At 45.1% G+C, this 11,533-nt stretch overlaps 1 protein-coding gene and 1 pseudogene across 1 annotated transcript; one reads left to right on the plus strand and one right to left on the minus strand.

Annotated features, from left to right (window-relative positions):
* LOC121054183 lies at nucleotides 1-726 on the plus strand (annotated as a pseudogene).
* A 5,535-nt stretch (nucleotides 727-6,261) lies between these two features.
* On the minus strand, nucleotides 6,262-6,782 carry LOC121054184 (probable calcium-binding protein CML25/26). Its single transcript, XM_040523175.1, has 2 exons — nucleotides 6,750-6,782; nucleotides 6,262-6,564 (listed from the first exon to the last, which is right to left on the minus strand). Exons 1-2 carry the CDS (start codon nucleotides 6,780-6,782, stop codon nucleotides 6,262-6,264), a joined length of 336 nt encoding a protein of 111 aa, XP_040379109.1.
* Nucleotides 6,783-11,533: the final 4,751 nt, after the last annotated feature.

An 11,533-nucleotide genomic window follows, 5' to 3' on the forward strand; every position in this document is an offset into this window, starting at 1 on the left:
ATGCCCTTGCTCTTAGACCCTATCTGCTATCTCTCTCTAACCGACAGGCGTGGGGCTGCGGCGGCGAGCGGAGGAGGAGGCGGCCAGCGGGGAAACGCAGCGGGGCGGCGGCGGCCGGTGGGGGCAGCACGTGCGCGCAGAGAGGCGGCGGCGGCTCGCGCTCGCGCTGCGGGGCGGCAGCTGCTGACCGGGAGGCGCGTGTGCGTGGACACGAGGCACCCGGTGTACCGCGGCATCCAGCTCCGTAGCGACAAGTGGGTGTCGGAGATCCGCGAGCCGGGCAAGTCCAGCAGGATCTGGCTCAGCATGTTCCCGGCGCCCGATATGGCTGCCGCCGCCTAGGACGTCGCCGCATTTGCGCTGCGCGGCGCCGAAGCCGCGCTCAACTTCCCGGGCAGTGGCACGGCCGCACGGTCACGTCGCACCCGGTGCCGGCCTCGAGCTCCCCTGACGACATCCGCGATGATCGGCTCCCGAGACCGTGACGACCCGCGCGACGCTGCAACCACGTCCCGGGCGTCGCCGGAGGCCGCCGTTGCCGCTGGCACCTGTGATCAGAGACGCGTCGTGGACGACGTCTTCGAGATGCCGCGGCTGCTGGCGGGCATGGCCGAGGGCCTGATGATGAGCCCGCCGAGGCTGAGCCCTGGGACGGACGGTGGCATGTCGACGGAGGACGACGAGGACGAGGATGGCATGAGCCTGTGGAACCCATTCCTGAAATGAAATTATTTTGTGTGCACATAAGAATTTGCTGGACGGGAGAACACCAATCACACCATTTATGACCGTTTTTGTGCTCAGGGATGTGTGCTATTTTGTGCAGTTTGGCAATTTTGTTAAAAAGTAGCAAAAAACCATGTCAAAATTTTGTTTAAATTAATCAAATTTGAGTTGAATTTAGTTCAAGTTTTAGCTGAATTTAGTTCAAATTTTAGTTGAATTTTACTATATTTGTCAATTTAATCAAACTTCACTGAAATATCAAATAAATTTGTCTCAAATAGTAAACATAAATAAATCAAATATTAGGAGTAAATTAGTTGTTACAAAGTATAGACGTACAAAATTGGATCAAATGTGCAATAAGCATTTACAAGTAGGGTCAAATATGTGAGGGTAAAAACGACTATTCATGTCTTATTTAACACCGTTAAGCTTACTTAACGGACTAGGGTCAGCCAGCGCCTTCATTTTTGAAAAACAGGGTCAAATATGCAAAGTGAAAAAAATAGGGTCAAATGCGTGTAGGTTTTAAAATAGAATCAGTTATACAATAGCCCCTAAATATGGTTCACTTAAATAAATGACAAGTTCACGTGAAAGAAAAATGACAGGTTCCTCACAGATTCCAACAGAGTGCAGTTTTTTCCAACATGTTCAAACTTTACTCCAACTGATACTAATCTATAGTATAATTCATGGAGACATTACAAAGCAACTTAAGGTTACATATTTTCATGATTTGGCACTCCATGAAAATTTAATTTCCTAACAGTTGGGCACAACGAGGCAGCTTGATCAACTCCAATTAACAAACTTGTATATCCTCCTTGGATATATAGAGCACCCATGGCACAAGAATTCCAGTCTATATTGAAATGTCGTATTATGGCACTAGCACCAATGGTCAGATCATGTGACATATATATGAAATTATTCATACAAATTGCATTTATACCTAAATAAAAATCAGAAAAGTGAATATAGTTTAAGTCATGTCTTACGTCAAATTGCTCAGGAGCAGCATCTTCGTAGCTGTTTTCTGTTGCATTCTTTGAATCTCCTCCTATAGTGAAACATATAAAATTATCTATGGAAGACAGAAATAGAAAAACCATGCTAGAATTGCTAGGATCATTACCTTTCTTTTTATAGTTTTTCTTGTTCTTCCCGTTCTTCTTTTCGAGGGAGATGGTACCTCATTTATTCTTTGCGCCTTTTACGACCTGAGGAATTCTAAACGATATTGTACCTTTTAATGTGTCCGTAGCCCAATCAGTCGAAACTAGAGGAACCTCATTAGATTGTTCCTGCATCCTTCTTAGAGCATTATCTGTTTCCAAATCCAACTTATCTATGGTTTTCTCCAAATCATCGAGAAGTTCTTTGGACGATGAACACTTTAGTGCAACAGATGTCGCCCTTCGTGGTAGACGCGCAACACGCGTTTTCAAACTTTCCTCCTCAGTTCCTTGTTTGTCAATATAAAATCCTCTCTTTGCATATTTTGTTCACCTGTGCAGTATATATTGCGGTGGCAAACTAAAAACATTATTCGCATTGAAGACTTTAAGGGCATGCTTGCACAATATACCTATGGATTCAAATTTTCTGCAAGCACATGTAACAGTGATATCTAGTTTGTTGAATATGACCCTTGCTCCATAATCAGAGTACATATGTGTAACCATATATGTCAAAATGGATCCATCACTTTGAAACAATTCATAAGAGAATGAAAATTGTTCTTTAAATTCTTCCTCAAACTCTTTGTATATCCTCCCTGTATATGACTTGGCTGTTGTCTTCAACATAGGAAGATTAGGGATGTAAGCAACTGGGTTTTTCCGACGTGATTGGAAATCTTCATCCAACTTGTTTCTTCGAAGACTACCGGAGACCTTTTCACATTCTACAAGGAGTTCCGAAAGACCGAATCTTCTATGAAATCTTTTCTTGAATACGTTATTCATACCTTCACTTCTTAGAGTGGAGTTTATATCAACCGTAAATGAGTCACGGTACACCACAGCCCACTTTGCCCTCAAACCATATAGGTTTAACATTCATTCATTGTCCTCAAGGCCATACTCAAGCAACAATTCATCCCACTTATTATTGAAGTAAAACTTTGATCTATCTTCATAGACACATCTCTTAAAATCAGGAAGAAACTTCTCGGGATGCTTATGAATGACATGACTCAGATGTTTAGCAGCATTTAGATAAATGTGCCACAAACAAAGACGATGGCTTGTGTTTGGAAATACATAAGCAATTGCTCCTGCTATGGCTGCATCTTGATCAGTGAAAATTGTGCTAGGATGCTTGCTTGACATTGCTTTCAAAAAGGTTTCAAAGAGCCAAATAAATGACTCAATAGTCTCATTAAACAACAGTGCAGCCCCAAAAATTATTTTTTGCTTGTGATGATTGATTCCAAGGAGTGGAGCAAAAGGCATTTCAAACTTGTTAGTCTGAAATGTCATGTCAAATGACATAGCATCACAAAAGCAAGCATAATCCATGATTGACTAACTATCAGCCCAAAAGAAATTAGCTATCCGTCCATATTCCTTATCTATTTGCATGGCATAAAAAAATGTTGGATCCTCTAACTGCTTATTCTTCAAATATTCCAAAAGTGTTTGTGCATCATTGGATTCTAAATACTTTTTACGCTCACGACCAATCTCATTGTTGCAATCCATCTGTGAGAATTGCACTTTGTCAGCTCCTCCATAAAACTCCTTCATAAACTCATACACCTGTGCTGGCTTCATCCCGACCTCCCTTATCTACCTAATTAGCTGCCTATCTGCTTCAATAACATGACGTTGGGACCGTAGCTTGTGCAACTTTTTTGGACTAGCCAGATAATGATTTTGATCAAGTACAATCTTTTACACTGTCCGAATCCCTTCTCTGCTGACACTAAACTAAACACAAGCATTGCATCCTGTCCTTGTAGTGTCTTGTGATGACTCAGTTTCTCGATGTCCTTCGTTACTGCAGACTATATGTTTTTGATATATAGTAGCATCTGCTCGACGTTTCATCTTGCTCTTTCTAATGCTAAATCCAACCTTACCAGCGTAGGTGTTGTACATCTCATAAGCTTTATCCTCTGATTCGAAAGATGATCCAACTTTAGGAATGATTAACGTTTGCCAAACATTATTATCTACTTGCTGCACAATAGGATGATAATCAAATACATGTAACCATGAATCCACAATATGAATATTTTGTGCCTAACATTCTACTAAGATCACAAACCTCTGGTGCTTGTTGTGCCATGTCTTTGGGTTGATTAGTACCTATGTCCAACGTGGATGTCGACTCCGTCAGGGTGGATGGCACCACCAGCTACATAGTAACCATATGGCCAAAATCATGCAAGAAAATACATGTTGAGATAGCACTGGATGACGTTGGCCCGGCCTCCATGATGGCTTCTTGGATTGATGAGTCTAGGCTAGGGATCAACAATAATGACGAGATCAACAACAATGACGAGAATGACGAGTGTTCGTTGTGGTCAACCATCCTTGTGGCACCCTTGCATGTAGTTGGTGGCATCCCTTCCACCAGGGTGACGTCGGTTGCAGCGGCCGCGGTGGCCACGACATCGGTTGCGGCGACCGTGACGTCACACTTTTGTAGGCGATCAGGCAGAGACGAAGCTGGCGGTTGCACCATGATCCTTCGATCTGTCTTCTTGGTGAGAGACAAGGTTGGCGGCGGCGACGGAGTCAAGAAAATGTTGTGACATCGATCATTGTTTGCCAAGGACGTCTAGGGTGGCCATGGCTCGGCTCCTAGGGACTGCCACGGCTCGGCTCCGGTGCATCTGGGCCTTTGGGGCCAGCAGCAATTAGCAAAAATTAATCAGATCGTAGGGGGCGGACACGTGGCATCCATCCGGGTCGGGGTGCAGAGGGGCTAGCCTGCACCCGGGCTCCACCAAATTTTTTTCCGCGGGACGACGGAGCCTGCCCGGATGCCAACGTCAAACCGAATGCCGGCACGTCCCCACTCTTGCCATGTAACACCCAGCCCGTTTAAAGCCTGTTGATAGTGTGTGTTTGACCCATGTGGCCTAGAAGTAGAAATGCAGTGGTGGTTTAGTTACCGTCTTGGAAGTTTAGGTGGGTAATGGCCTCCTTATAAGCCTTGGTGCTCCAACCATGGTATCCCGGATTAACCCTTTTACACGAAACGAGGATAAAAATGTAAGCGGGATACCATGCGAACAAGGGTCCGCTCAACGTGTAGAGCGGATTAAGTGGGTCCACTCAACGTGTAGAGCGGATTAATGCGGATTTTAAAGGCATTCTATATGATGCATATGACGTTGGGCCATGGTCTTCAGTCCGTTTGAAGCCTATTAGAAGTGTAAGTGGATTAATGCAGATTTTGGAGAGAGAGGGTGTTACATGCCGCTTGGATCCGTCCGACCATATCTAGGATTGTGCCATGCCGGAGGGCAGAGCCGTGAGCCTGGGAATCACCGTCACAGAAACGGATGACCGGAGTTGTGCTCTCAGTTTCGATTGCCGCGGAACAGGCGAGCAGCCGAGGAGTCGTGCAATCGCTCGATGCAGAGTCGCGATGCAGAGCCGATTAACCAAGGAGTCGTTATTGTTTGAATCGGAAGTTTTTTTCTTTGTTTTTACAAAAACAACCTACCTAGGCCAACAAATTTTCAGTGGGCCGTGAACCACCCATTGGATCCGCCCATGTGTATATGTGTATGTTTCATATTATAAAACAGAAAAAACTAGTGTACGGTATGCCGTACGAATAAAATGATTAATGATCATATCTCCTCCGCAATAACGCGCAGCCGTTTTCTTGCTGAGGCGGACACGGATTTAAACCTTTTCTTACCCGGGAATGTATTGCTCAACGTTAGATATTTCCATTATCCCGAGGGGGAAATTTTCCGGATAGGTTCCGATGGCACTTCTCAAGCTAGCCTATCGACAAGTTAAGGGAACAACTACTGTAGCTTCAACGGGTTCACTGGTCAACGGTTTCACTGGTTAAATTACGAGTTTATTTCAGTGTGATTTCCCTGATATCGTCATATCAACCGATCTGTATGCCCTCGATTCAATGAATCAGCTATCGCGAAAGCCCCCTCACGCCAGTTTTGTTAAAAAAGACTAAGCCTGTGTTCTCGTGCATTTCGCTTGAGAGAAATAGCCCTTCTGAGTAGTGCCTTAAACGCACGTTTAAGGTATGCCCTTTACGTTAGTACCTTTGCTTTGAAAACCAATGGAAACCCCTTCGGGAAGAGCTATAACAACACTTGCCTATTTTCCAAATAATGCCTATTTTTTAAGAAAGTACATTTGAGAAATAATAAAATAAATATAATCAATAAATATATATCTAATTATCTGATACATTGAATTTGAAAAACCAACACTGAACGTGAAACACTTTTTCAAGTAAACGTTAGTATCCGACTAAAAGGGGGAAACACAAGTATAGGAATAGGTGCCTTTATCTTGGAAAGCTCGAATAGAACTAGTACTTTATCATCTTGCCTCCTTTGCGTCGCATGCCTCCATGCTGCCGCGTGCCTCCTCTGCACTTCCTCCTTGCTTCGCCGAACCTCAGGCACCTCATCCCCATCTCTTCTTCCTCCGGCTGCCCATCTAGCCCCAGGAAGTCATCGTGGTCCAGCAGCCCGTCGCCGTCGGTGTCTGCCGTTGCGAGGATCGCCGCGGCCTCCTCCTTGGAGACGTCTTCGCCGAGCGCCGGCGCCGACACCTTACCGTCGTCATCAAGATGGACGACGATGACGTTGTTGATACATGTTGATATCTTCTGATACCATATGATACCACTTAGAACCTAGTGGATTAATACCTATTGATACCTTATAGCATTTTTTGGTATCATCTGACATATGTTGATACTAATTAGTATTATTCAGGTTTCCATATGAGAATCAGGCGATACCTATCGATACTTATTGATACATACTGATATCATATGATACCACTTAGAACCATATGGTACCGCTTAGTACCACCTGATACCATGTGAAACCTGCATCTTTTTGAGTTTCCCTTGTCGCGCGACACTATGATACCAGATGATACCAACTGGTATCACACCAATGGTATAATTTGGTACCGGGTACGTACTGGTATGTGAGGCGCATTTGAGCACGAAGACGGTGGAGGCGTGCGACACGCTGTGGTGAGAGTGCGACGTGGCGGCGCATAACGCGACACCAGCGGAGACGGGTAGACGATGGCGGAGGCGGGCAGATAATGGCGGAGGCGAGCGGACGCGGGCGACGGTGGACGATGACGGGCAGACTCGGGCGAACGCGGACTAGGGCGGACGCGGCCACGCATACATATACATGTTTTTTTTAATTATCCCGTTCAACGGGATGTTTTTTTAATTATCCCGTCCAACGGGATGCCGTGCTCATTATAAAATGCTTTAATATTTTTAATTTTATATAAATGTAATGAACCTGAGCACATATATATAAAACATATATGGTGATTCATGGATAAAACTAGTTATAATCATAACATCTTATAATATAAAATCTTGTACTATATGTTCCATATAGAGTATGAATTAATATCTTATCACGAACTTTAACCTAAGGCCTAATGACCGCCCTCACTATGCAGTTTTGTACTGAATCTTGGCCCCGGATTCTGATAGACGGGCAGCCCCAAGTTGAAGTTCATCTCTGCATCTGTTCATATAAAGAAAATTTGAATGTCTTGTAATCGTGTCCGGCCGTCTAAGCAGCTGCAAGCGCAGCATGCCCTACGCCTACAGAAAACAGAGGATGAGAAAATCAATCAACGATCTCGTCGGTTCTCCTCATGGTCAATATAGCACCGCAAGGTATGAACTATTTTCAGTCTTGCCCTTCCACAGTTTCTACGACATATATTACCCGGTGTAGTATTTAACCCTAATAAAGGGTTAATTCATTCCGTACCATTGCAAATATGATTATTTAAAAAAATACCACTATAATTTACGTATTTGAGTGAGTGCTACCATAATTTTTCTAAATCGGATCATACCATTACCGTAATTTTTTCATCCATATGCCTTTTTCCTTCCGTTTTCTTCCTAATTTTTCCATCCATAGCGACTGCTCAGCCGGTACATGTACCTCTCCGGCCGGTTCGACATGGCCGAGGTGGAGCGCACTGTGCACCGGCTCATCCGCTCCGGCATGGCTGTCGACCTGCCGTGCAGCCCGTACCACGCGTTCATCTACACGGCGTTCCAGGAGCTCATCGGCGATCCGAGCTCCAGGTTCAGGCTGCCGGTTCAGCAAAAGGATTCGACCAATCAATGTAAATACACCAGAAAGAGCAAAATCACATCGTAGGTAAAGATGGACCATTGAATTCACTAAAAAAGAAGCAAAATGTGATAAACAATCGCACCATGTCGGCCATGGGACGGCTAAATCGAAACTGTTAGCCTCCACGACTCGCCTCGGATCAAATCTACCATTTCAAAGCAGAATAAACAACGAAAACCAGAGTTGAGTATCGCATATACAGAAAATACCACGAGAGTACTGCGAAATCACGAATCTCGGCTGCCACAAAATCCACCCCCCCAAAAAAAAAGAAACAAACCGCGCAATCTGCAGGAGTTCATCGGGGATCTTGCGACGGGAGCGTAAGCAGCCAAGAAAATGCCGCCGCGGCAGCTGGAGCCGCCTTCCGGCCTCCCCGAGGAGGAGAAGGGGAGCAGCAAGGAGGAGGAGGAGGCCAATGTCCTCCTCGTCGAGGGGGCGGCCACGGGGAAGGAGGAAGGCGGCGCGTGGTGGCGACCTCCGTCGCCGGTGGGGTGGTTACGGAAGCTGGCAAGGGCGTGGTGTCGACGTTACCGCATCAGCCAGGGGCTCGGCGGCAGCATCATGCGCGTCGCGACGGACTACTACTAGAAGGACGTGCAGCGGGTGCAGCCGTCGGCGGCGCAGGTGTACCGGGGCGGGGGTGACGTTGCGGAGACGACGGAGTGGATGGAAAAAGTCACGGTGGTGGCATGAATCTATTTTAAAAAAATAACGATAGCATTCATCCGAATGAATTGTAGTGTCATCTTTTTAAATTGTCATATTTATAATGGCATAAAACAAATTAACCTTTTGATAAAATCTAAGTACTTGGATAGGGCACCATACAAAAATCCTTGTGATTTTATTTAGATAAACGCACACATGACACTTTGGGCATTGAACATTTTTTTCATTTTTGAGTAAGTACCATGAGGTACCATTATTTTTCATATAAAATTTAGTACTTTCTAGTATCTAAGGTACCAAAAAATACTAAATTTTATATTAGTACCTCTTGATACCTTCTTAAGGATAATAAAATTGCTATTGGGCATTAGTACGTGCGTGCATCTAGCTTGTTGCGGTTGAAAGAATTAAAGTCAGTCAACACAATTGCCAATTTTGAAATAAAATGGGCTATTGGCCGGTGAATTATATTATACCTGCATCGCTATCTAGGGTTACAATCATTTCTGCTTCAGAGGCATCGGGCGTTCAAATCATGTCGTGGGGACACCGTAGACAATTTCTAAACAAGACAAGCAGCGATGAGGACAGGTGAGAGCACAATCATGAATTCTACCAACAGTTTTGGTAGATTTCCCGCCTAGAAATTCCTAACATCAATTTTGGAACTTTATTCTGTATTAAAATCCTCATCCAGGACTAGCCGGGATACACCAATAGAAAATATTAATTACATCACCAATCGTTCTTAAAAACAGCAATAAAACGTAATTACAGTCTAGCGACATGCAGTGGTAAGTAAAATAAAGGGCTTCTAGCTTCAACAACGTAGAGTGGCTCCATCCACAGGTAGCACCTCGATGGTAGACAAGCCTCAAACCTCAGAATCACCGCCATCTGACAGTACTCAACTTCTGAAGGAGAAAAACGCAAGGTTGAGTATGTCACGTGCTCAACAAGCAGCATGAAAAGAGAGTAATAAATGTATGCAGGTAAAGCACAAGGAGGAGATAGGGTTAGTTACACAAAAGCGGCAATTTAGGTAAAGTAGAGATTTAAGAAGAATAACAGGATTTAAATAAAACAATTAAATAAAGCATCAACACGCTGTTCAACGTTACACCACGTTGCAACAGGTCCAACCCCAACTCAACGTTACAACACGTTGCAGTAGGCCCAATTGAAAGCCCGTTTACCTAGGTTATTAAGGGTTTAACTAATCACAGTGAATCTGGGAGTCCGCCCGTGACCGTGGGCATAGCTATTTGAATAGATTATACTCTGATCAGAGGTGTACTACTGTACCCACAAGATACGATGCCACTATACTTGAACGTGCGCCGACATGTCACCATGACATACCGGATAGGAGACCGTGATAGGACCCATCACATAACCCTCCCTATTTAATCACATCGCACTTCAAGTTTCACCCCCTCCTTTACACCAAGTCGGGTAGTCCCCTCTTGTACCTTGGTGAATACGGAAGCAGCATAGGCCATCGTTACACCACGACTCTGATCCATACTCCATCACGCCTACCCTTGCCTTGGTACGTCAAATAGTTCGAAGCCATGCTTCAAATGCCACCTTACCCATTTCGGCATGTGGTTGGCACTAGATTACTTCCAGGGTTTCCCGTGAACCGGTCCTTAATTGTTATTGGTGCGACTCTCAAAACCATGCACCCACGACCCACCAATAATAGTATTTTAGTTGGAATTAACCTTGATGGGTAGAGAATCGTTAACCTAAATCAGTCTACAAGTGATTTCAGATTCCCATGTGCTAATTGTTCTAAGCAAGACTAAGCATGGCCTAAACCTAACACTACTTCAGTTACCCTTGGTACAACAGGATTAAAGTGTGGATAAACAACGGCATAATACAATAGGTTGAACCCAAAAAATAACATAAAGTAAAATACAGTAAATAATTTATGTAAAACAATGCATGTTTGAAGGTAAACAACAAGAATTTGACAATAACTAGGATCAATATGATCAAAAGGAGTGCCACTTGCCTTGCTCAGCTTCTGGAGGGATTTCCGCGACGATCTCGAAGTAAACGGGAGCTTTGGCGGGGTCCGAATCTAAGCAATAAAGCACAAAAATAAATAAACAGGCATAAGTTCTACTAAAATAGTAAAAGAAACTATTTTTAATGGATTCTTAACATTTTTCTGGATTCAATGAAATTTGAATGGACTAAAACGGAGACTAGATGAATTAGTTATGAATTTTAGAAGTTTTCTGGGTTTTTAAACTAAATAGAAAAAATCCTAAATTGATTTATTCCGCAATTATTGAGGCTTATGACGTCAGCCCAGGGGAGAGAGGGGGGCCGACAGGTGGACCCCACCTATCGGTGAGAGGGGAAGGGGAGGAGGGGCTGGCTAGCGGGCCCAACCGAGGGGGTGGGGAGGGAGGCTGGCTGGCGGGTGGGTCCCACCGGCTAGTTGCAGCGAACAGGGGAGGGGAGAGGAGATGAGGGAGGCCAGCGGCGCTCAGGCGGAGGAGATGGCCGGCGGCGCGGCGGCGTTGACCGGCGACGGCGGCGCGAGGGCGCGGCCGAGAGGCTAGGAAGAGTGGCGGCGGACCAACGCGACAGCAACGGCGCACTCGGGCACGGGCGACGGGGGCTCGGCGTGAGCTTGGGCGGCGGCGTTCGGGCGGAGGTGGGGAAAAGCTGGCCTGCCGGCAGTGGCATGATTTATATAGAGGGGGGACATGTTCGCCGGTATGGAAGGGAGGGAGGGGAAAGGAAAGG

Source organism: Oryza brachyantha, chromosome 4 (assembly GCF_000231095.2).
Source record: "Oryza brachyantha chromosome 4, ObraRS2, whole genome shotgun sequence".
Classification (NCBI taxonomy): domain Eukaryota; kingdom Viridiplantae; phylum Streptophyta; class Magnoliopsida; order Poales; family Poaceae; genus Oryza; species Oryza brachyantha.

Coding starts and splice junctions, on each gene's coding strand:
- LOC121054184 (XM_040523175.1), bottom strand. CDS start 6,782: ATGGTATCAGGTGGTACTAAGCGGTACCATATG. Junction 6,565..6,749: donor GTACTAAGCGGTACCATATG/GTTCTAAGTGGT, acceptor ATATGGTATCAG/AAGATATCAACATGTATCAA.